At 45.1% G+C, this 25,968-nt stretch overlaps 1 protein-coding gene across 3 annotated transcripts in view; it reads right to left on the bottom strand.

Annotated features, from left to right (window-relative positions):
- Positions 1-25,968, bottom strand: part of GRIA1 (glutamate ionotropic receptor AMPA type subunit 1) — a 307,614-nt gene that overhangs the window by 86,596 nt on the left and 195,050 nt on the right. For all 3 annotated transcript variants that reach the window (XM_036848990.1, XM_036848988.1, XM_036848991.1), the window contains exons 8-11: positions 19,469-19,573; positions 10,004-10,114; positions 9,112-9,318; positions 2,765-3,135 (exon numbers count right to left, since the gene is read on the bottom strand). In XM_036848990.1, coding sequence (XP_036704885.1) covers positions 2,765-3,135; positions 9,112-9,318; positions 10,004-10,114; positions 19,469-19,573 — 794 coding nt within the window. The remainder of the gene's footprint in view (positions 1-2,764; positions 3,136-9,111; positions 9,319-10,003; positions 10,115-19,468; positions 19,574-25,968) is intronic.

The raw sequence follows: 25,968 nt of genomic DNA, 5'->3' as shown, positions 1-25,968 counted from the left end.
TTGTCTGCTTGGCTCTGGTTCTCATCACTGTCATAGCATCCTTGTGTTTTTGTCTGGCCCTAGTGAGGTGAAGTATGTACCTTTTCTCTTTAGCATATATTCCCAACAAATGTTGTGATGCATATTCTGACTCTTAGGGGGGTTTATGCAGGTCCCTAAGTGCTGGAATTGGCTGTGCTAGGCCTGGTATGCAAGAGTCCATCTCAAGTGGATCAAACTCCTTTTTCTGGCAGGTAGACTCTTCTCTCTGCCTGTCAGACCCTTAAATCCAAAATCCTTCCTCCCAGTCCCTCTGAGGGGGAGCCTCAGAAACCCAGGTATTGCTGGTCTCAGGAGTGAACCACCGTTCTGCTTTGTCCGTGGACTTCCCCAGAAGAGAGAGGTCCAGTGGCTTTTCAATCAGTGTGAGCAGTGGTACCCTTTCTTCTAGTGAAGTTTAGCAGAAGTCCAATATAGAAAATCGATAAAAGAATTGAAAATAGCTTCCCTTTTGTTGTGCTTCCTATGTGCTGGCTGGATACTGTGTTATGGGTTCTATATGTATCAATCTCTCTTAAACCTCACAACAATACTAGGGTTGTTTCCCATTTTACCGGTGAAAATACAGAAGCATAGAATGGAGTTGATTTATTAAAAATGGGAAGGAAGGAGGCTGGGTTTCCTGTTTGGTCTCATCTTCACCTCAAGGTCAATTCCTAAGATAGCTTCGTGGAACCCTCAGGAGTCCTGGAAACACAGTTTGAAAATCCTCTTCTAGCCAGAAGTCACAAGCGCACATACCCTTTCAGGGGCAGCTGAGTCACGCAGGAATGAAGCTGGTCACCTGGGGGCTGTGGTCCAGTGGGGAATACACGCATCAGCTCAAGAGGGCAGCTGCCACTCAGTTTTGGACCATCATTGCCAAACTGTGCAGGTTACACAGAAACTTGCCTGCTAGAGGATTCAGTTTGTGGGTCACTAACTTGAGACTTCAGGAGGAATGGTGAGGAGTGTGAAAACACAGCCTGAGGTCAGTCCACAAGGGTGCCCTTAGCGGGTAAGATGCCCAGCCATGAAGGAAATAAAGGAGAAAAAACAAGCCCAGGGGTCTTTTCAGACACATGCATGTTTGGATGGCCCATTATACTGACTAGTGAAGAATCATTTCTTCCCACTGTTTACCTACTGGCCTGAGTTATTTTTAAGCAAGCCCTTCCCCTGCTTGGTTCTCTCTGCTCTTTACCATGTGTTTGCCAGTACTCGCCAGGCATCCAGTCTCACACCTCTTCTCCCACGCAACCCCCCTGACTGTCTTCTTATTTAAAGAAAAACAAGAGTATAATGGTGAACGATGAGACAATCTAAATTATACAGCGGGCAAAATGAGTCCTGAGGGGAGCTCCTTAGGAAGATTTTATTCCATTGCCACTTAGGAATATTGGTCCTCGCTGACACCCAAATGCGAACCAGATAGGTGGTAAAGATGCCTCCAGCACGTGTCTATGAGGCCTTGGTATTTATGCAGTTATGCCCCCAGAAAGTGAGAGTGTGTGCAAATCTATTCATGCAGCCAGATTCTAAGCCATGCCTCCCTGCATGCTTTAGAAGCTCGGTATCTATAAGGGACTGCATACTGATTAAAGAGCTCACAGACATTAAGCAACTGTAAAAGGAAATACGGTCAGCACTTATTTATTTGTGACATGATTTGTGACATGAACTTTCCAGAATATAGTTGAAAGAACGTTACACACAAAGACAGAAAGGGGGTCAGTAAATTTGGGAATTGGTGTAGATTGGTAGTTTTCAGATTTCTTGTTTCCCCTCTCCATTCCACTTTTCCTTCTTCCTCCCTCCCTGCCTCCTTCGTTCTCCTTCCCTCCCCTCCCCTCCCCTCCCTTCTCCTTTCCTTTCCCTTCTGTTTTTCAAAAGAAATTGTATTCACAAGTCCAATATGTAAAACAGACAAAAATGGAGCTACTCATGTCTCCTGTGGGGGCTGAAACCTCACTGATTTGGTCACCCCAGTACTCTCAGTATGATATCTGAGGCATTTCTAAGAAACTTCATTTTCCAACCGTAAGAAACAAATTTACATCACCATGGGAACTAGATTATTTCCAAGATCTTTCTCAGAACCAAGAAAAGCAGAACCATTTTTTCTTAAAGATGAAGAAACCAAGGTCTGCAAGGGCCAGGTGACTTGTCCAGAGACACACAGAAAGTGCTAGAACCAGAGTGAGAACCCACTCATAATTCAGTGCTCCTTCTACCCCTCGGAAATAGTTCAGGATGGGGTTGAATCTTGACTCACCTAGCTATTAGCTGTGTAACCTTGGAAAGATATTCAACATTTCTGTGGTCCCTCATTTGTAAAAGGAGATAGAACGAGAATCCCACCTAATGCTTCTGCAAAGATTCAATGAAATAAGGCATGTAGAGGACTCAGAGCCTCGCTTAGCATATGTGGTAAGTGCTCAACAAATGTTAGTCGTACAATACTTTCCCCCATCGTTTCTCTGTACCTTTCGGCTACAGAACATTAGAGTCGTGATTAGGCCTGTTAATCTTGACAGAGCACATCACCCAGATAGCAGATAGAACTGGTCAAGGCACAGGATGTGTCCATATAATCCACAGCATGCAACGGACAGTTGACAGTAAAGCATAGTTGAAAAACCGAATACTATAAAGTCTGGAAAAAATTCCCACCCTTAATTTCCCAGTATTTGTTTTTTCCTATATATATGGCGTTGAGCAAAGGGGTTGAGAAGAGCTGACTCACCTGGGAGAAATGTCACATCCTTGCTGCATGAAGGCTCCCAGGGAGAACCACAAGCTGTTGAATATCCCAAACTCATTGGACTGGTCGCTGGTTGTCTGGTCCCGCCCTTCCTCAAACTCTTCACTGTGCCATTCGTAGGGGCTGAAGCGGCTGACCAGGAAAAGGACAACACTCACTCCAATGTAGGCGAAAACAATACACATCCAAATCTCATAAGCCAAAGGATCCAGGAAGGAGAAGACCCCTGGCTTGGACTTCTGTGGCTTTTTTATCATGATGGAGATCCCCAAACTCATAAATGGTTTGGAGAAATCTATCACCTCTTCCCGGACCAAGGTGATAGTTAAAGGGGCCACGGCCACATCTGCTCTCTGCAAAAAAAAAAAAGGAAAAAAAAACGCCCTTGAGTTCAGCAGCTCTCTGTTCTCTTATTTTTCTCTTCACTGTGAATATTCTTTTGTAATCTTAAAGGATGTGAGAGTTGGAAAGAACCTTAGAAGTCCAAACCCTCCTACTCTCTATAAAATATTTATGGTAAATGGATGATTGGCTCAATATCTCACAGGAGAGATTATCCCATTCTTTGACAGTTCTAATTGTTAGGGGAGTCTTCCTCACCTTATGGAAGGAGGCTGTCATAATATCTGTTATTTTTTGCCTGCCCAGCAGCCATGCCTTCTTCCTCTGGAAGAAGAACTACTCCTGCCCCACTCTCAGTCCTCCTGGTTCAAATGGGACTGATCACCCTGGTTATGAGGTGAAACATATCACCCAGGTCTGTGGCCATTGGTGTACACTACTCCCCTGGCCAGAATGGTTCATTGAAGGATGGCACAGGACCCAAGTCTCTTTAATGAGCATGAGCCCTGAAAGTCAGAGTGAGAGGTGATCCATGATGAAATAATTTGAGTCACCCTTAATTCAGGGCTTACCCTGGACTCCCTAGGATCATATGTCAATATACTCTTTTGTTTGTCCTCAGGAACATGATCCAATCAGTCTGTTTGCTTTAGCCAGTTTGAGTTGGGCTTCTTTTACCTGCAACCAAGACAGCCCTGGCTAACAAGGTAGGGAAGGCAAATTTAACTCAGTAAACATTTACTGGGCGCTTATTATGCGTAAGCCCTAGGCTGGAAGGGAAGCTGTGGTCTCTACACTCAGGGAATTACAAACTAGTCGGCGAGATTGGTACACACACACAAAATTTTCCAGTCTATAGGCTGGAGCCATGCTAAGAGATACAAAGTGCTACAGGAGGTCAGGAAGGAATTAATTCTGGCTGGGGAGATCAGGGATTGTGCCATCAGAGAGGTGACATATAAATTGGCACTGAAGTGAGAGTAGGATTTCAACAGGTTGCTCGGGTACAGAATACATTCCCAGAGAAGGGAATCATGTGAGGAAAGTAGTTTCTCTCTGGCAGAGAGAAAGTAAAGTAGTATCACAATTTGTTTTTTCAAGGAGACTGCTAAGGAGTGCACAAATAACTCAGTTTTAAAAATTCATGTAGATAAACATAAAATGGTTGCAAGAAATGTTCATCTCTGTGCATCCAGCATGTGGAATCACCAGCCTTGCTCTTCTGTCTTTCCTACCTCTGCCTAATGGCAGAAGCACTGGCATCTCTGCTATAAAATCCACTGCTCTCTTGGCCTGAGATCAAGAGATCCTGGAAACCTAACACGGTTCCATGGACAGATGCCATGACATTCATTTTTGAAATGAGAGGCATGTCTGTGCAAGTCTGTTGGAGGCGGATGGCTTTCTCTTATGACGCTGCGTAACAGTCCAGATGTGAGGCTGGGGACAGATGCTGTGCAGACTCCGGCCCCGCCCAGCTGCCGGCTGGTATTGCTTAGGAAAGATTTCCTCTGGTTACTCTCATTGGCTGAGATTTTTTTTTTTAATTTATTTATTTAGTTTTTATTTATTTATGGCTGTGTTGGGTCTTCGTTTCTGTGCGAGGACTTTCTCTAGTTGCGGCAAGCGGGGGCCACTCTTCATTGCGGTGCATGGGCCTCTCACTATCGCGGCCTCTCTTGTTGCGGAGCACAGGCTCCAGACGCGCAGGCTCAGTAATTGTGGCTCACGGGCCCAGTTGCTCCGCAGCATGTGGGATCTTCCCAGACCAGGGCTCGAACCCGTGTCCCCTGCATCAGCAGGCAGATTCTCAACCACTGCGCCACCAGGGAAGCCCTGGCTGAGATTTTTGAGAAGGCATTTTACATGGAATAAAAAGCCTGGCTTTAGAATGACTTAAGTTTCTCACTTATAGAAAGAAACTTTCTGTAAAGCAATGTGGGACTGAGTATGTATTTCATAGTAATTCTTTTTTTTCCCTAACACCCATTGCATAAATCTTGATGCTTTTTACAAACACTTACAAGCCATTGCCAGGAAGAAGATATCTCTTCTTTCCTCTGTAACCTAACATAGGTAGAGAAGGAATGGGGGAGAAAAGTCATGGAAATGACTTAGAGGGAATGACCACAAGTTACCCAAAAGGGAGGTGGATGCCGAGCTTCTAAAGTGGTAAAGGGAATTGAATGGATTTGTCTGGTGCCTCCTGATGTGAGTTAATAAAAGGGACTGTGAACTGGAAAAAAAGTCACAAAACCACATGATCTTATTGCTTAGTTCATTTAGCAGTTCCAAGATTTATTCCATGGAACATTATTTTTAGGAGGGTGTTAATAAGTATAACATGAAAATAAACACAAATGTAAACAGACTACTTTGAGGCAGGACTTCTCAGAACCTTTAAAAGACCCCTATGCACTGAGAATTTCCAAGAGGGGTAGGTAGATATAGTGTTTCCAAAATTCTTTGGCCATGGACCCCTGAGGGTCTTCAAAAGGCACCCATATGCATAGGAGACACACACAGTGGGAGATGCTTCAGTTCAGTGACCTCATTTTGCAGATAGGAAACTCAGGTCCAGAGAGGACAGGTGGTTTGTGCAAAGCAGCAGTGTTTTTAGCTTGTCTGATGTTGACTGAGAGGTCTCAGGAGTTGATTTCCAGCCCCTGAGGAAGTTACTGGACCTCAGCAGGATCAGTCAAGGGCAATGCTCATCTGGGAAAGTAGACCTGGCCGCTTTGCTTTGTGACTCACTGACCACGTGCCCTCGAGTGAGATGGTTGTCCTTTTGGATGTCAATTTCCTCTTTAGAAAAAGAGGCATAATAATTTTTGCTTTATCTATTGGAGAGCAGTGTTTTGCGAGAGTCAGAAGAATTCAAATACGTGAGGGTACTGCGACCCGTGGGCGTTTCACAGGTGCTCAGAATTATTTTCTTAAACAGATGTCTTGTGACAGTGATTCTCAAGCTTGAGCGTGCAGCACATCCAAAGCATCTTGGGGTTTTTTTTTTTAAACCACAGATGGCAGAATTTCTAGATCACTGGGTCTGGAGAGACCTGAGAATTTGCATTTCTAACAGGTTCCCAGGTGAGGCTGCTGCTCCAGACTTTGAGAACTACCGACCCAGGAGATCCCCAAACAAAATACATCCGCAAAAAATCCTGGCTAAAGAGTAGACCGCGCTGATGCAGTAGGTAAAAGCAAAAACTGAAGAAAATGATCAGGGATGGAGATTCAGTCTGAGCCAGGCACTGTTGAGGGGAACACTCCCCACCCCAGCCCTGGGATAGAGGATTCAGGGGTAACCCTTGGAGGCGGTCAGTGGCTCCCAGGAGTCATGTAACCAGTGAGCTGGCAGAGTCGGAATTCAAATCCAGGTGTCTGTCTCCCAAGTTCACTCTCTTGCTGCTTCATTAAGACCAAGAACAGGCAAGAAAGTCACTGAGAATCAGGGACAAAGCCATACCCATGCAAGCAGCAGAAATTTCATTTGCAGCCTGTGGCATCTGAGGACGCAGACACTGTTGCTATTCTCATCACTAGTTAATAGTGGCCTTAGAGTCCAGTGTGCTCAGATGGTGGGATTTCTACAGAGGCGGTATGTCCCAGCATGCAGTGTAAGAGCCAAGGCTGCATGTCCCGACTCTGCTCTGTGTCCTTTGCCAAACTGCCTAATCTCCCTGGGTCTCAGTGTCCGCATCTATAAAATGTGGAAAATATTCATATCTACCTTCTGGGGTTGTTATGAGGAATAAGTGAAATAATGTGGGTATTTCGCATAGTGCCTGGCATATACTACGTGCTGAAATGCTACTATTATAATTGTTGATAAGAGCAAAAGGTAGCAAAAGGAAGGTGAGAGACACCCTGATTGACTTAGCCTATTTAACAGGCACAGAAGGAAGAGATTTGGAAGCCTCCGAATGAATTTTTCTGATCTTGCTGGTCGTTTGTGGCTAAGAGATGCTTTCCCCACACCCCTCTATTCTTCCTCGGTTGGGGGCGGGGGCAGAAAAAGAAAGCCAAACTGAAAATCAAGAGAGGGCATCCATTTGGGCCCATCGTGGAGTTTTCAGAATACAGTTTTTACTGGGCAGCGGACAGGCCTTGTGGAGGTGAGGGGAAAGGGGAGGGCTGGCAGCTGAGGCATCCAGAGGCAATTTTGGTTTGTCACCGATGAGCCAGTGACCCATGACTAATGGCTGGCTCCTGGGGGGCTTGCCCTTAGGATAATCATGTCATTGTTCTGCTCAGATCATAGGCCTTTTCTAAGGGAACATGGGGTGAAGGTAAAGATGAATGTTGGTGGAGGTGAAAAGTTCACAGTAGTTGCCATGGGGATGACCTGAAGAGCTTGGTGGAGGTTCCCATGGAAACCAACCTCAAGATGCAGCATTAATCACCCAGATCTCTATCTTTCACCTGTGAAGCTTCCCAAAGGTGAGAGGCAATAGAGGAGGAGAGAGGGTAGAAGCACGTCCCCCTTCTCAACTCATTAACCATCTTCCCAGGTCATCTCAAAAGCCACCTTCCTAGAAAGGATTTTCTTTGTTCCATTTCTTTCTTCTTTGAATTCCCTTTGTATGGCTCTCATGGCCATCATGACTTCTATTGCCTTGATCTGAGACAATGAGATTTTAAAACCTCCTAAATGGTTGCTTCATCCTGACCAGAACTCAATACCGGCTTGAGGCTCGGCGTATGCTTCTGTTCAGAAACCCAGCCTGGAGTCTTTGATTTCTATGAGTGAAGCTGTGGTGGTCTCTTTCCTGCATGTGGTGGCAGGATTCTTCTTCCATTGCCTTTTGTTGTTCCTCTACTCAAGTACCTTCATGATCTTCCAGTGCCCACTGAATCAATCCACACTCTTTCCCTTTTCTTTTCTTACTCAGACTTATCCCTGACTACTCATCTCAAGCCCTCTACAAAAATCAGCAGTGTTTTCTCATTCTCCTTTCACACCTTACTTATTTCCATCACCATTCCATAGTTTATACTTTAGAAATTCTTGGGCTGCCTTTCTCTCTATTTGAATATGGCCATGTTCAAGTTCTACATCTTTCTTGAGGGCTAGACACACTCATATTAGCCTTTTGCCTGAACCTTGATTCTCTGCTGTCTTACCATTCTCTCTCACTGTCTTTTCTACCCCATAAAATGTTAAGATCCCTGGGGACAGGGATCAGATCTTTTACTTCTCAATGATTCCTTAAACACTTAAAACAATTCAGGGCATTCAGTGGCGTCTCCAAAATGCTTCAGTTTATTGAAGATTTTGTAGCAATTGTGTGTGGTCTTATTTCAAGTGTGGTGAATGGAGTAGACCAATCCCTATTCACAGATAACTGTTATATAAGGCAGGGTAAGCCATAAAAGAAGCAGAAGCTAAATTCTACAAGGAAGGCAACAACAGTTAAAAAGGGTTCTCCCCATACCTGTTACGGGGAGGATGAAATGACATCTTGGAAAAAGTAGTATTTGATACAGGTTTGGGGGGAAGGGTAAGATTTTTAGAGGTGCAGCATGGAAGGGGACTAGAGAACAGAGTGACTCAGGGTGGTTTGGCTGAAATGGAAGGTGCTAGAAAGGGCAAGTAACTAGAACGTTTGGTTGTATCCAGGCTACCCCCAACACCAGGGAAGAAGTTCATATTGAGGGAGACGTAAGTGACTGAGCAGGGAAGTAACAACTCAGCGGTCTGCCTCGAGAAAACTGATCTTGAAGCTAAGCTATCACCTGTATTGGATGATGATCAACTGAAGTCACAAGACTGAGCTGAGTTTGGCTGAAGGAGCTGGGACCAGGAACCTGAACAAAAAAGGTCTTAAGATATGGGATTTTTGGACTCCTCATCTTTTCGGCATCAGTAATACTAAATCATGGGGTCTAATAGGCATCTATGAGCAGGGCCAGCCAACCACCAAATGATTTCCTGTCAACCTCTCTGCCTCCGCTTCCAGTTGCCCACCCTGTAGGGAACTTACTCCATAGACCAGCTCTCCCACCATGCCATTCCAAGCCTTTGTGTCAGGGTCGCGGGCTCCATATTTCCCATCACTGACGATCTCAAGACGGTAGGAGTAGCCCACATGCTTGGCGATCTCTGCCGCCAGCTCTACACAGTAGCCCTCGTAGCGGTCATTGCCTTCAAACTGGTTGGCATTCTTCTTGAGCATCACATAAGGATCTTCCTGGTGGAGAAATGGGAGACAGAGAATGTGGGTTCTGGGTTCACTCTTGCGGAGGGAGGCCTTTGGCGTGGCGGAGGAGGGCGTCTCCAACATTGCTAAACTTTGGGCAAGTCTCTCTGGCCCCTAAATCCACTTCCTGCATTTCTGCTCCCCCCCATTACAAAAGTTCTTGGGTTAAGGAAGCAAACTATTAAAATAGAATGTTTCACTGAGACGCCATGCCTAGCTTTTCAAGTTGTTCCAGGAGCTCTTGTATTTTTTGGAGGTGTTGGGGGAATAACCGTTAAATAGGCTCCAACTGTCTCATCACTGAAAATCATAACAGCTTTACTTATACTCACTTTAGGTGCTGGACTTTAGGGAACTTGCTTTGAAAATGGCTTCTACTAAGGAAGGGTAGAGTCAGAACCACTACAATTTAGTCTCATCCTTATGTTTTATATACATTGGAAACTGTGGCTCAAAGGAGGGTAAGTAACTTACTTATCCAAGAGCACAAAGTGAAATCGTGGCAGAGCCAGAGAGCAAAAGTCCCTCTGACTTTCAGGATATTCCTTTTTTACTTCCTCTTTCTACCGACCACACAGTTTTGGCAAGAAGAATGACCAGCTTTCATTCCTGGGAAAACCTTTGTGTTGGTCTATCTCACATCCCAGGTAACCTCCATGAAGGACTGAGTACTCACTAGGATTGTAGTGACGATGTACGTTCTATTCTGGACACTTGAGTTATCTCCCCCGGCTTGAGCATCCGTGGCTGCAGGGACAAACTTATCATCTTCATTCCAGTAACCAATCTGTTAAAGAGAGGAAGGTGGTGACATAAGGTGAGCCAGGCTCCTCAGGAATGGCCCACTCTGGGTCCCCCAGCCAACACCAGCCAGGAAATCAAGGAGCTGAGCATCACACCAGCAATCCTGGACACACCAGGCTCTGAAGTACTGGTAGATATAAACAACAAGAGACAAGATGCTCTCTAGGTCCTCCCATCTCCACCCCATGAAAATCCTCATCATGATGGGTAAGCCTGAAAATTGCCTCTTAAGGGGCGAGGGTTTAACTGTTGATGCAGCTAAACTGTTATGTACAATGCGAGTCAGGGCCATAGAGATTTAATTCCCTGCAGTTGTTCACAAGGCCAAACCCCTCCTTCCCCCATGCCTAGTAACCCTTCTCTTCCTGAGCTCATTCTGAAGTGTAGTTGGAATCATATGATTTAAACCTTACATTCTTTTTGTTTTCTTTTTAGGTGAACTGTATTTTTCCATCTGGATTTAACTTTCTAGGTGATGGTTATTTTATCCTTTATTTATTCATTTCTCTTATTTCCAATTTTTGACCTATTATAATACTGAGAATATAGTCGTGCCTGCAAATACTGATTGACAACATTATTTTTTTAAAAAAATTAGTAGTTATTTATACTAACTCGTTTTCCAAGGTCTTTTAGCAGATACTTATTGGATCCCTATTGTGTGTAAGACTCCGAGCTAAAACATTGGTGGTATTGTGGCAGGGTTGAGAAAGATACAAAGAAGTCTTGGAAATAGTCCTTGCTCTGAGGATCCCTCCAGTCTATTTGGGAAGACAAGACACACACATGCACGTGGCCCCAGAAGTGACAAGTGAGTGGCTCAGGTAGCTTGAGCCTAAGGAGTTTGGAGAAGCAGAAGCCAAGTATGGAACCTATGCTGGGAAAAAGGCAGCAGGAGGAGGTGAGGCTTAAGTCACGAGGGATGGAAGGGTTGAGTCCAAACCTGTCAGGTCGGAGAGAAGATGCCAAGATGGGAAGGCGGGAATCTGCCCAGATATGTAAGTTCAGTGGGTCCTGAGTGGAGGATAGGGTTAGTACAAGAGGGCAGTGGGCGCTTGGGTCTAGGTAGCAGAGGGATTGGAAGGCCAGGCTAAGTGGTGTAGACTTTATTCTGAAGGCAACTCCTTGATTTCCTTTATTCTCTTTATTGGGAAAAGCAGAATGGCGTGGCTAATACACACACACACACACCCCACACACCCCTATCTCTATCTATCTTTTATTTTATTTTATTTTTTGGCTGCGTTGGGTCTTTGTTGCTGCACACGGGCTTTCTCTAGTTGCAGTGCATGGGCTTATTGCGGTGGCTTCTCTTGTTGTGGAGCATGGGCTCTAGGTGTGTTGGTTTCAGTAGTTGTGGCATGCGGGCTTATTAGTTGTGGCTCATGGGCTTAGTTGCTCCACGGCATGTGGGATCTTCCCGGACCAGGGATCAAACCCATGTCCCCTGCATTGGCAGGCGGATTCTTAATCACTGCACCACCAGGGAAGTCCCTGTCTTTATATATCTTTAGACCGTCGTGTTTTGTTTTGTGGTCATTCCGCTGGCTGTTGTAAAGAGCAAACAGGAAGGAGAACTGAAGCGCATGTGCAGAGGGAGGAGCAGGTCTCCTAAGTCAGCCCAGGTTCACAAAATCCAAGGCACATGCCAGTGGTCCACTCAAATGTCACCTTCACCTTGATGTCTTTCCCAGTCCCCTCAGTTAGAAAGAAACAATTCTCCCTGCCATTTCACTGCCATTAACAACAATAGTAATAATTGCTAACATTGATCATATTCTTGCTCTGTCAGAGGCTGTGTTTGATAGTTTTTGTGCCAGTTCATCTGGCTTAGAAGAGTTTGTTAACTTGCAAGGTGATGGTGGCGATGCAGCTGAGAAGTGGCCGAGCTCAGCCTGGAATGGTGGTCATCTGTCTCCAGGGGCAGCTTTTCATCATGATGCTGTTCTTTCTGAGAGGGGACTTAGCCCTGGGTTGGGAATCATATTAGCTGACAGTTACTGAGTGCTTATTGTGTTTTAGGCACTCTTCTAAGTGTTTTTTATGTTTTAACTTCTCTCATCCACACAAAAACCTATGAGGTGGGTAATCAATTATCACTCCCATTTTAAATGTGAAGAAACTGAGATGTAGGGGAAGTGGAGTAACTTTCCCAAGGCCACAGGAGAGTCTTGGAGCCCGGATCGGAGCCGGGAAGGCTGATCGCAGGGCCGTGTCCTTCTGTGTTCCGCTAGGCTGCCAGCTGGCCCTGAGCACCTCGTGTTGGTTCCCAGTGGCCCCATAGTCTAGCTGTTGGCATGTCTGTCCCCATCTCTCCATGATGCTGTGGGCTTCTCAGGGACAAAGCTAGAGGTCTATTCATTCTAGGACCCCTTTCTTAGGGCCACAGATTGTACCACAGAGAAGCAGCTCAGGAAAGGTTTGTTGAGAGAATGAGCGCATCCAACATGGAGACAGTGGATCCTGTTCATGCTGAAACAGTTCAGAGGCCCGAAGGGGGTCAGGGGAGCTGTCTCTCAGGACACTGGGTCAAGATTTGCCCTCATGCCGGCATGGGTACCGTGTTGCCTGTGTGGGGCACTTTCAGTCAGCCTGGAAGGGGACATGTCTCTCTAATGACACAAGAACCAGAAACTTAGATTCCCAGAATATCAGAGCCAAAAGAGGCCTGAAGAATCATTTCCTCCAACCTCTTCCTTTTTTACAGAGAGGGAAACATAAGCTCAGAGACTAGGGGACTTGCTCAAAACCAGGATGTAGTCCTGCCTCCCCCATTTTGCTAGGCCAGTGTTCCATGGGACCCTAGGGCATCTGTAAAGGCCCTTCACCACTTTCATGGGAGGTGAGGGGTCAGAGAAGAGGGGGAAAGCTCTGGGTTCCTCACCCTTGCTTCAATAGTCAGTTCAGCTTTTAATCTATTTCACGCTTTGAGATTCCCCTTAAGAGTTCATTTTTACAAGGAGCCTGTTCGTTGAAAAATAACTATTTAAAACCATTATTGTAGCATATCGTGGGGCGAGTTTAAAAAAAGAATTTCCAAACTACTTTCCTAACACTTAACAGTTTTTTGTTCCTTACACTATGCAAATAGCACAGAGACGGGCTTGGGATTATTTTCTCTGTTTAATAGAAAAGAAAACTGAGGCTTGGGGAGATCAGATGATCTAACTTATACAGATTAAATAGCAGATTAGTGGCAGGGCATAGGAGCCAGGTCATGGACTGCAAAGGTAAAATTATTGAATATAATCAATACACACTTGGGAGACGATCAAGCAAATGTAATTGCCATTTTCTTTCCCCCTGTAGATGATGCTACGGTGTTTTCATGCCCTTCTCTTTCCCTTCCTCCTCCTTTTTCTTCCTTCCCTCCCTTCTTTCCTTTCTTCCTTCTCCCTCTTCAGGATTAGTCACAGGTTTAGTTGTTCTTAGTTGTTCAAACTCAACAACCATCAGCCTTGAGGAAGTTGCCTTCTTTGACATGCAACCAAGTTCTCTAAAATCTATTGTGTTTTCATAGGTATTATTTTTAAAAGTGATGGCTTGATGGTCCAGAGATTGGTCTCTGGCATCAGACAGACCTGGTTTAAAAGGTAGACTTTTCTAATTAGTAACTGTATGACCTTGGGCCAGGTACTTGACCTCAGTGGGCCTCAGTCCCTGCTCTGTAGAATGGATACAAGAGTACCTGTCTCGCAAGGCTGCTGTGGGAACCAAATGCGTTAATGCACAGACAATAGTACGCATAGTGCGTGGTTCATATTAAGTTGCCAGTAAACTAAAAAATGATATCCAGTAGGGTAATGCCTGATTGAAGGCTAACAGGCTTCTATACTGCAGTACATTTCAGTTTCACTTTGCTATTGAACATTGCCAATCTCCAAAAGAAGTATATATTATGGAGTATTTCTCAAACTCGTTTGACAGCGTAACCCTCTTTACATGCAGAATGTCCTAGGATAAATGGTGCAAAACCCACAAAGCACTGCTCTAAAATCTCAAGTTATTTGATCAAAGAGAAGGGAAAAAAGCAAGATAGATCTGTACAGACCAGATTTATATGGCTTAGAAAGAGATTTTAATTTTTAAGAATAGGGATCCTTCAGAGCTAGTATTATAGCACTAATGTTAAATTGGTATCTATAAAAATTATTGTCTAGCTTGGCTTATATCAAAAGCTAGAGGAACAGTTAAATGTTGTAAACAAGCTTATTTTATTCCTAACCCTTTTGTAGGGAAATAAAAACTATTGCCAGTCAGAAGAGCAGGGTGATGCCAAAACCCAGCTTGCCCCTCATGTAAGCTAGCAGGCTGAGAAATCTCGTTCCACATTTTGATGAAAAGAAAGCTGGCAAAGATTTTTGAAGTGACATTGCACTTCAGAGATGAGAGCAAATTTCCCTTTCTAAGAGAAATGGGGTGGATTATTATATAGCCCTTTGATTCTCTACTGAGGATATGTAGGAACTTTGATTCTATCTCAAAGTAAATCAGAGCTAGTAGTTTGGTAAAAATTGGGGCCCACCGTTCAGGAGAAGATTTAAACAATTCTGACAGTGAGAGGTCTTCTCTTGGGGCCAGTTATAATTTTTGATCTCCTGTTTTCCATCTACCTCTAAAGATTTTTTGAATATAGGAAATGAGTCTAGATGATAGATTAGATTTTTTTAAGTAAATGAAGTCTAAAAAGGAGATGATCATTGAACAGTAAATTCAATTGATTTACCTTGCATAGTCATCAAATCAAATTTATACATTTTTAGCTCTAAGCTTCCTCTGAAGACACAGCCCCTGACCTCCAAAAATGTTATCCGTTATAATAAATTTTTAAAAAGGAAGATGTCTCTTGTGGCAAAGACAACCTGATGACCCCCAAGGATTCTTGTTCCCCTTCCATAGCATACAGGTGTGGTGGGAAGTAGCTACCTGGACAGCAATTGCATTTCCCAGCCTTCCATATGTCTAGGTGGCCCAGGTGATTGGGTTGGCCAGTGGAATGCAGCAGAAGTGATGCACATCTCTCCTAGCCTGACTCCCCCAAATCTCCAGCACAGTTTGTAATATCTTTCTTCCTCACCTGTTAGCTGTCTGTTGATAGCCAGGAAGACCCAAACAGACAGTGGAGCCTCCATAAGCCTGAGTCTTAATCAGAGCCCCCAGCCCCCATACTGGTCACAGGGTGAACAAGAATGAGACCTTTGTTGCATTAAACAGCTGAGATTTTAGAGTTTATCTGTTATTGCGCCTAGGGTTATCTGAACTAACACACTTCAAGAATTTGAACTTCATAAGTTTATGTGTTAACTTTATCTGAGTTCTGCTTGAGGTGTTTTTTAATTAAATTTGCCAGCAATTTTTTTTCTTATTTGCTGGCATATCTGTGGAAATATGGGCCAGAGTAGTATGCTCCCTGGTTGCCCAGCAACATTCAGTACACTACCCACTCATTTAATGAACAACCGCTTATTTGCATGTGCTTACTATGCGTCAATATATTGTAAGCACTGAGGATACAGTAAATAACAGAACCATGTCCCTGTGTTTAGAGAGCTGACATTTTAGGGGCAAGGAGGTGGAGAAGAGGGGAAGAAAGACAATATATATCCAGACCAGGGGTCATCAAACTTTATCTTTAAAGAGCCAGACTGCAAATATTTTAGGCTTTGCAGGTCATACAATCTCTGTAGCAACTACTCATCTCTGCTGTCATAGTGCAGAAGCAGCTATAGACGATACCTAAACAAATGAATTTGGCTGTATTCCAAAAAAAAAACAACAACCCTCTATTTATGGACCCTGAAATTGTAATCTCATATAATTTTCACATATCATGAAGTAGTCATCTTTTGATTTATTTCAACCATTTCAAAATGTAAAAATCATTAGCTCATGGGCTGTGCAAAAACAGGCATTTGGCTGAATTTGGCCTGCAGGCTGAAGTTTACCAATTTCAACAGAGATCAGTAAACCAACAAGAATATATGAGAAGGGGTAAGCACTGTGAAAAATTGGGACAATGGGATTGTGCTGGGGGATGGGGCCACTTTAGATAGCTTGGTCAGGGATGGCCTCTCCAAAGTGACTTTGCTTGGGCCAGACTTGAGTGACAAGGAGAGACACTGCATATGAAACTACAGTGATTGAGAATGTCGGGTAAAGGAACAGAAAGGTGCTAGGGTAGCTGTGGAGTTATGAGCCAGAGAAAGAGGAGCAAGAGCTGATGTCAGAGGGACGCAGCATCTGGGGTTCTGAAGGTCAAGACAAGAAGTTATATGTTACCTGCAGTAGGAAGCCAGTCAAAAGCTTTAGGCAGAGAAGCAATATAACCTGATGTATATTTGAAAATTATCATCCTGGCTCTTGTGCGGGGAAAATGGCCTTCTAGAGGGGCAAGAACATGGCCAGTAGGACTAGTGACTGGTAAGGAGGCTCCTGAGTAAGTCAGGCAGGTGTGGAAGGTGGCTTGGGCTCTGGGGTCAGCAGTGGAAATGGAGAGAAGTGGTTGGATTGAAGCTCTGTCTTAGAGCTACACCAGGTCTCAGTATGTCCAAAGTTGGGTGGCAAGGATTTAAAGAAAAAACTTCCAAAGGACATCTGGACTGGAGAGCTGTGCATTGACATCAGTAGGACTTTGTGTCACTTTCTTCCCTGCCCAGTCTTTCCTTTCCAGTTATACTTGGGTTAGAACTGGGGATGATAAACTTGGGACACAGCAGGAAAGTTGAAATGAGACTTGGCCATTTCAAGTCCCAAATTAGCTATAGGACCATATCAAGCTGAAATGTTACTTGGCCATTTCAAGTCCAAAATTAGCTATAGGACCAGTAGTGATGGGCAGAGATGGTTAGATCAACAATGATGGTCCCTTCATGAAAGACCTTCGAGAATTTTCCTACACTTCTCTCTTGGCAGCCAGTTACCAGAATTTGTGATTCTACTTGAATTTGACAAGGTATTTTATTTGGATAGAGGTCCCTAAATCAGCACCCCACGGTGAAGTGGAGTCTCTGAATGGGATTTCCCAAGGATTTAGCTTTAGTGGAGCCAGTGCCCATTCTGGCATTTGAAGATCCTAAGCATTTGATGGACGTATGTGTAGAGCACACACATTTCAGTAGGATGTCAAAATGGACCCAGATAACTAGAGGGTGTGTTGGCAGATCAGTGGCCAAGATATGTGCCTAAAGATCAGGAGAAAGTCCTCAAGGCCCCCGGTCAAGCAGCAGTAGCCCCTCTATTACCTACATTAGGTAAGACCAGGCACTGCTCACTGAAACCAGCACAACGAGGTCACCGTGAATCTGAGAAATTACTTTGAATCTGAGAAATTAATTTGTTAGGAGGCTGATTGAGTAAAAGGCCTGAAGCCACAGATGTGGAGGAATTGATTGTCTGAAAGTCAGATTCCCCGTAAACAAAGGATGCTTAAGCCCACATTCTAGGAAAGGATTTAGTCATGGGAAAGTAAGTTGAAAAACAGCCCCAGGATCTGAAAAATAAAGCACAACGATTTGCTTGTAGATTTTAAGGTTACTCTGTAATTTCTATTTGCTGATTTATCCATTCCATGGGCTTGCACAGCCTGACTCACTCAAAATCAAGGCTGACATAAAAATCCCTGTGGCCTAAAGAAGGCAGTTGAAACAAACAAACAAAAACATGGGCTGAATGTCCACTCCATGCCAGGGGCTACTTTTGGGAATCCCTTGATACAGGCAAGTGGGTAGCAGACATTGTTTCACTCAGTGCTGATGGCAACCCTGTGAGGTAAAGGGCATTATTCTCCATTTGGAGATGATGTAACTGAGGTCCAGGGAGGCTAAGTTGTTCAAGGTCACGTGCCTAGTAAAGAGTAAGGCAGAGACTTAATTCGGGTCGTGTCTATCTCCAAAGCCTGAGCTTATAACCATTCTGCCAGTGTATCTCACCAAACCACCCAGAGCATCATGGACCGCCACAGGTTGGGAATAGAAAGCGTGAGCAGACCTGTTCTGTAGAACTTTCTGGGATGATGGAAATGATCTGTTGAATACATCTGTGCTGTCTAGTATGGCAGCCAGTAGCCACCTGTGGCTACTGAGCTCTTGACATGTGGCTAGTGCAGCTGAGGGACTTTTAAACTTTAATTATTTAGAATTAAAGTTAAATGGCCATCCATGGCTAGTGGCAACTGTATTTGACAGCACAGGCATAGAGAGCGTCAAGTTGGAGAGATGAAGACCCAGTCTTCAATGTGCCAGGCGCAGCCCTCAGAACTTCTGCACCCGTTAGATCATTTAATCCTCTCAGTGAGCCTATGAGACTGGCATTGTTATGGTGACCCCCACTTCAGGCACAAAGAACCTGATTTATTCGTCCAGAATCACAGGCTGGTAAGTGGTGATGCCAGGACTGAGTCCCAGGATTCCAGAGCTAATACTCTGACCCATGACACCCGACTAGCTTTATACCATGCGTGCAATGCCTCTTACCCACTACGCGGTGCCACCCCAAGGAACTGGGAATGTGATGAAGGCCATGGACAGTAAAATAGAGGCTGCCATGAGGCATAACAAGGGAGCCTAGGGAAGGCTTCCCTGAGGAGTAGCATTTTCTCTGAGTGTTGAAGGCTGAGGAGGAATTGGCCAGGCAAAAGAAGGGGATGGGGTAGGGGGAGTCCTAGGCAGAGGGAACACGTTTGAAGGCTGGGAGGTGAGAAAGAACATAGTGTATTCCTGGAAGTGAAAGTTGATCAGAATGACTGGAGTGGAAGGAGGAAGGAAGTGAGTGTCAAGGGTCAAGGTCGGAGAAATTGGCAGAGGCCAGAGCACACAGAGTGTGGTAGAATTCTGAATGTTTTCTCCAAGGATCTGAATGTTGTTCTAAAATGTTTAATATGCATACATATACACAAACTAAATTTCACTTATACTTCTATGTGGAAAGTAGAGGGGATACAACCAAGTGTGGACCAGGAGAAGATGGTTCACTTCCTCAATAAATCATCATTCTCAAGTTCTTACTTTGGAATCCTACAGGAGCAGCAGGGGCATTTTATACACATCTATTACTTTATATTTTCACAGTAATTTCCCATCCCTTGGATCTTCACAAGCACCCCAAGACAAAGCTAGAGATTTTTTTAATCTCCATTTAATCTCCTCGATTCTCAGAGGAAGGAACTGACTCGCCCGAAGTCCCAGCTGGTTAGTGGCAGAGCTGAGGCTAGAATCCTCATTGCCTGCATCTCTTCTAAGAGATCCAGTCCAGGAAACTGGGCTTCCAAGGCCCTCAGCTCCGGCCTGAGCCTCTGCTCAGCCCTCTCCTCCCTGTGGAACTGAAGCAAAGGGACCTTTACCTTTCGGATGCCATCGTGCTTCATTTCGATCACATGGAGGGTGTAGTTGGTCCGGCGTCCCTTCTCATTAAATTGCACATTTCCTGTCAAGCCTTCAAACCGCACCTAGAAAAGAAAGCCAGGTGGTGACCAGTGAACCCTGAAGTTGCGCTTCATGTTTGTTCATCGGTTTGCTTTTTCTGCTGAAGTGAAAGTCCAGAACCTGAGGAAGTTACATGGGATGAGGTCTTGGAGTAGCATCAGTACTAAACACCTCTCTACTCCTTTGCCTGTAGCAGTCATCACTGTTAGAGTACAGTTCTCTTGCCTACTAAACTGAAATTCATCCTGAAAACTTTTTCACCCGTTGCTTTAGGCAAACAGTAACAATGGATCAAAGTAGATCCTAAAAGGAAATCTCTGTGCCATCCTCAGTCAAACTCCCCCATCAGAACTACCACTGTGAGAAAGACCACTCCTCAGGTGCACACCTTCAGATGTAGAAACTGAAGGAGACCTGCAAAGGAAGAGACTGGTGTGCCGTCCCTGGTGAGTCAGGAGAAGACCCAGGACCGGGAGCTGGCCTTGTGATGCCTTGGGCTATGCCTCAATATGGCTTCTTAGTTCCTTTGTAAGTCCAGGGATTACAATACTTGGGAGCCTAAAGACCTAGAATTGGGAGACCTGGATTTTACCCCAACTTTCCTCTGAACAGCCAAGTGACTTTGGGCAATTTGCCTCTCTAAGTCTCAAACTTCCTGCCCCACCTACCTTAAACGACACAGCAAATGTGAAAGTGCTGTGCAAACTTCAAAGCACCTGAAGAGATTCTTTATAAGACCAGAGCCTTTCAACAGGTCTCAGCTGGTGGAATCAAGGTGCGTATTGGAAGCCCGCAAATACGCTGCATGGGACTTCTCCACAAACGAGACAGATTAAACTTCCATGGCTTCCTATCTCCAAGTTCGTTTTAAAGGCCAAGTAGTCAACATGGGGGATCCAAGGCCTTTGGAACCAAGCCTGCTGCTCTGGAGGTGACCAATAAAATTTATCCACCCTCCAACTGGGGATGAGTCTAGCTGTGTATCATCGACTTGAGTGTAAGAAATCACATTGTCCAATTATGATCCACCATGTGTCCTCAGATCAGTCTGGCCTAAGGCCAGTGACATGAGCCTGAACCTGTAACCAATATGAACTGGGCACTTTAACCCAGCATTATTTACTTCCCCCTTCTTCAAATAGCTTAAAAGGAAGCCTCACAGGGTGTTACCATTTTCTGACAGTGAATGATCAGTCCCTCTGCCTTCAGAAGGTATAAGAATAGCTGGGGTGTGTGTGTATTTGAGATGCGGGGGTGGGAGGGAGAAAGAGAGAAAGAAGGAAAGAAAGAAGAAAGGAAGGAAGGAAAGAAGGAAAGAAAGAAGAAGGAAAGAAGGAAGGAAGAAGGAAAGAAAGAAAGAAAAGTGTGTGTGTGTGTATATGTCTCCTCTCAGGCTGACCCTCCCATCAGCTCCTGGTTTGAAGTCCAGTGGGGAGGTTACAACAGGCCCACAGCACTGAACAAATTATATACCAAGCTCTTCACTCTCTGAGATGAAATCTGGAGAAATTCTTGCTCTGGAAAAGTCTAGGCTGGTTTTGCTTTTCAAAGAGGAAGCAAAGTACCAATCCTGCTATGAAGAATAAGAAAAGAGCAATTCCAATCCACCAGAAGCTTCACCTTCTCGCCTTGGTCGTCTCTTGCCCATCTTTAGCTTCCCATTCATTGCTGTGTACTAACTTATGTGACTCATTTGGAAAAACAGACTGGGATAGACGTGCAGATGGTTTGCAGAAACAGAAAGAAGTGTCATTAGTGATTCAAATGGGCATCTATTTTTGGTGCTGGTATCAAGTGTCATACTAATTATCATTATGTCATTCGTGTTATACTAATTATCATTACGCCATATTCATATAGCAAATTGCATATTGTCTCTATGACTCAGTTTCCTCATTTGTTTCATGAGACCCATTAGGTTTAATTATGTCTTGAGGTTGGTTTACAGATTAAATGAGATATTTTTTGATCAATGCTTGCCCCATGGTGAGTATTTAACAAAGGCCAGCTATTATTTTTATTATTACTAATTGTGTTATTATTAATACTACCACCATTTTACAAGTGTTTATGAAGCATTTTCACACGTATGACTTCATCTCCATTCATAACAATCCCCTGATCTAGGTCGGTTAGAGAGAGATTAGGATCTTCACTTTCACGAGAGAAACCTAAACTCTGGAAGGTAAAGTGATTTGCTCAAGACTTAGGACTTACAAGTGTCCAAGGCAGGCCTGAAATCCAGAGCTTCTGACATACTCTGGTTTCTTCACTTAATACACCAAGTGGCCTCTCAAACAGAGGACAGTGCTACTGTCCTAGGCTCTGAGGGGTGACACAGAGATGTATAGAGCGTGTGTTCTCCAGGCCTACGACTGCTATCCTCTATTCCAGCTGGGCCTTCCCCAGGCTGCACTCTGTTAATTCCTAACTATGTGGCCATGTATAAGTCACTGTGCCTATATCTGTTGTTGGTTTTCTCCTCAAAGAACTGAAGTGCTTAGCATATTGTCTGGGACATAAATGTTCGATGAATAGTGTCTGTTATCTAAGTGATGGTGATGGTGATGATGAAGATAATGATTACTGCTACTACTGTGCTGTGTACAGTGGGTAAGCAGGATGGCAAAGAAGAAGACTTAACATGGAAGCCTTGGGTCTGATAAGCTGTGGTCTCACAGCAGGAAATTCTTTCAGCAGAAACGAGGGTCTTTTCACTGTCATTTTTACATGCCTTTCTCAGTTTCCAAAAAACAAATCAGCAGCAGCAAAGTTTTGTGACCCGAGGGCCCCTTGTGTTGCCACAATGTTTTCACAAGATGCTGCTTATTTGATGTTCCCAGAAACCCAGTGAGTAGCAAAAGCAGAGGTTATTTTGCTGATGTTGTAGATAGGATTACTGAGACTCAGAGCTACGGCACTTGGGTTCAGGATTCACAGTACATCAGTAGAGGCCTGGAGCAGCTGAAGGTTCTCACCGTCTAGCTGGAGAAGCCAAGACTTACACACCCTGAGATAAATTAAAGTGGGAAGGAAGATGTCCCAGAATTACCGTTCCATGATGGCAGAGCAAGGAGAGGTCAAGAGAATGGATTCGCCCCAAACCATTTATGAGGATAGTCTGGACTCATAGTCGGAGGAATAAGCTTCTCAGAAATATATGCTATGGGCACATCTGGGAACTGCCATCCTATCCATCAGGACTGAGCCTCTGAGCCCTCATTCCCCACTCCCACCCCCTGCCCCCATGCTGGGGTGACAGGGGTCAGACTGAGGGAAACCTGGAGTTTCCCCTTAGTTCCTGCCTCCTGGACCTGCCATCACTGTCCTGGCACCTGCTGACTCCCCCTGTGAAAGACGGAGGATTAACCTTGGATTTCCTGTGAATGGTATTGGGTGCCAGCTCAGAGTCTGCCACCCATGAGATGCTGAAGTATAGATTTTCTTTCCTGCTTGGTGCCCGCTGATCGCTGCTTAGTGTTTCTACTACTTGAGCCATCAACCCCGATGACTCCTCCATCCCCATCCCTAGCGGGGGCAGCGGAGATGCTCTGGGCCCGGGGCTTCTGCAGCCTTTTTGTGGCTGCCGCGAGGTGGATCTGTTCTCTTGGCCTCTCCTCCTGAATGCTCACCGGGTGTGGGAAGTCAGAGCCTGCGGGCTAGATCCCAGTAGACCACATTCTGGTTATACTAGCCAAGTTAAGTCTCAGGACCCCTCTGAGCTTCCACTTGCCCACCTGAACAATGGGAAGAATAATCCTGCTCTATCTCATGCAGTTACCCTGAGGTTCAAAGAAGCTTATATATTATCCCTTTTTAAAAAAAAAATATATTTTTGAGCCTTGTGACAAGCCAGTGAGGGAGGCAGTGCTAAGAGGATTATGTCCATTTAAGAGATGAGGAAATTAAGGCCAGAAAAGTGGAGCAATTAATCCGGGATCCCCCCAGATAGTGCTTGGCGGAGTCATGGTGTGAACCCAGCTCTTCTCTTCCTGCACGCTAACAGCCAAGCGCGATGCCCACAAGTCCTCACTGGTACCCTCACTCTAGCCGTCTGCTGGGTACCATTTACATCCTCACCCAGACCCTCCAAAACCCAAATCACTCCTTGTTCGAATTCACCCTTCCTTTAAGGCATGAATGACCATCCATCTCGGTTAGCTTGGGATCGTTTCAGTTTACATGTCTTGTTCTGGGATAATTGGTAATAGCTCTCCCTTTCACTCTTAAGTTTGGATGATAAATTATATGGTCACCATACTTAAAGCCCCAGTTTCGTTCCTCCAGGAAACCTGGTAATGTTCAGATTCCTCAGTCATGGCATTCTTTTCTGACATTCCATAGCACCAAGAGCCTGGCTGTGTTATTTAGCCCTTAATCTATACCTTTGTGGCTATTATTTCTCAGGAGCTTGTCTTTCCTTCAACACTGGGTCTTGAGTCCTGAAAGGTATGGACTGTGTCTTACACCCCTGCTGCCCACCTCGCCCCAACCTCATCTAGCAATGTGCCACGTAAACCTTCACTTCCAATGTGCGTGGTCATTGACTGACAGATTGCAAACACAAAGGCAAGAGGGCTGATCCTAATTTAGGGCAGCGATTCTTCAACCGAGGCCCTTAGCTGGGCTTCTAAGAGTGTCTATGGTCCACCTGACTCCTGGTCATGCAAAAATATATGTGTGTGCATTTTCTGGGAATAAGAGTACAAAGCTTTGTTTCCCATCATATCCTCAAAGGGCCTATGACCCCCCAGATGCTAACAGCCTGACTTGGGGAGCTGGATCTTTTCTGCCAGCCAGAAGCCAATTTATGGGCGCCCTCATGCCTCTTCCTTCCTGGAGTGCTGAGGAATTCCAGGATGTGGGCTCATTAATATTCTGAATGGCTCCTTGGATGTCAGGCAGGGAGCAGGCAGGTTGATTGTCTTCACTCTGCCGCTGGGGAAACTATAGTGGGGTGGGGGGGAGCGGGGGCATGTAGATATTACCCAAGGCCATGTGCTGGTGCTGGCTGGGCCATAGCTCGTGTCTCACCTGCTGGGCTGGGCCTTCGCGGCTTCAGAGCAGAGCAGTTACGGAGACAGGGTGAGGTAGCAAGGAGATGTGGGTTGGAGTCCCACTTTTACCACTAACTGTATAATTTTGGGAAATTTAAAAAAATCTCTGTAGCTCAGTTTCTGCGTTTATAAAGCGCAGTTAATACAACCAGCTACCTCAGAGGGTTATATTGAAGATTCAGTGAGATCAAACATGTAAAATATGTTCAGTACCTTGTGCATAGTAAGCCCTGGACATATCATAGCTGGTATTACCATTATTTTTAGAATAATGTGCTAATTCCTCTTGGCCTAACTCACAGGCATCCCAGCTCTACCACAAGCTGACCCACAGGTCCCTCCCCATGTGTGACCTGAAGGCCAATGGGCAGGGCAGAAGAGACTCGAGCCCCCAACCTTGGGTTCCAAGGACCGAATGTCACTGGGATTTACCCAGTCTACTGTAGGCACATTGCTTCTCCCTAGGGGCATGGCTTTTTCAAGAGATGGGTCTTGAGGGTGAGATGGTTGGACAGTGGCCATGACTGTGTGTTTAAGGCCCTGGAGCTCAGTGCGTACAAGCAAAGGCCCCTGGGGCCACAGGACAGTTGTGGGACAGGAAGAAGAGCCCTGGATGGGTGTCTGGTCCAGCCCGTGCTGCTAAGCTGCTCTGTGACCTCGGCTGAGTCACTGCCTACTCTAGGTCAGCTGCTTCATCTATAATGTAAGGGAAAATGGGCGTCGTAATCTTTCAGGTCTCTTTCAGCAATATGTGTTTGTGATTCTAGGTGATTAACAAAGATTTGAAAGTAATCAGTTTGAACAGCTGATTTTTAGATCAGAATGTTGGTTTTATTTTTGGGTTTGTTCTGTGGCTAGTTCTCCCTGCCCTACGTCCACACCCAGTAGAGACCGAAGGGAGTCTCTTGAGGGCAGGTCTTGACTTCTCTTATTGTCCCCAGAGCTTGGCCCCAGACCAGAGCACGGAGTAGGCTCTCAGGAGCAGCTGACTGGCACACACATGTCTTGACTCAAGACAGTATAGAGATTATTATTTTTTTGACTAAGGCAACTGCCTCCTCTCAACCCCACTGAAGGCAGAAGTGGAAGCCTGAGCATGTTACAACCAGAAAGACATGGGTTAGAGCATAAGAGAAAATAAATTAGATCCTTAGAGTTCTTAAGCCAGTTGGGACCCAAGAGTTGTCTCTCTAACTGCCTCATTGTCATGGATGAGGAAAGGGAAGGGTGTAGGAGATCTGAATGAGTATTTCAAGGTCACCCAGAGACTCAGGGGCCCAGCGGGACCTGGACCCCCAGCTCTCCTGATTCAGTGCCCTTCCTGCCACCCACGTCGTCTCCAGGCTTCATCACTGTCACGA

This window comes from Balaenoptera musculus, chromosome 3 (assembly GCF_009873245.2).
Source record: "Balaenoptera musculus isolate JJ_BM4_2016_0621 chromosome 3, mBalMus1.pri.v3, whole genome shotgun sequence".
Lineage (NCBI taxonomy): Eukaryota > Metazoa > Chordata > Mammalia > Artiodactyla > Balaenopteridae > Balaenoptera > Balaenoptera musculus.
This window is presented reverse-complemented; position numbering and strand designations above follow the sequence as displayed.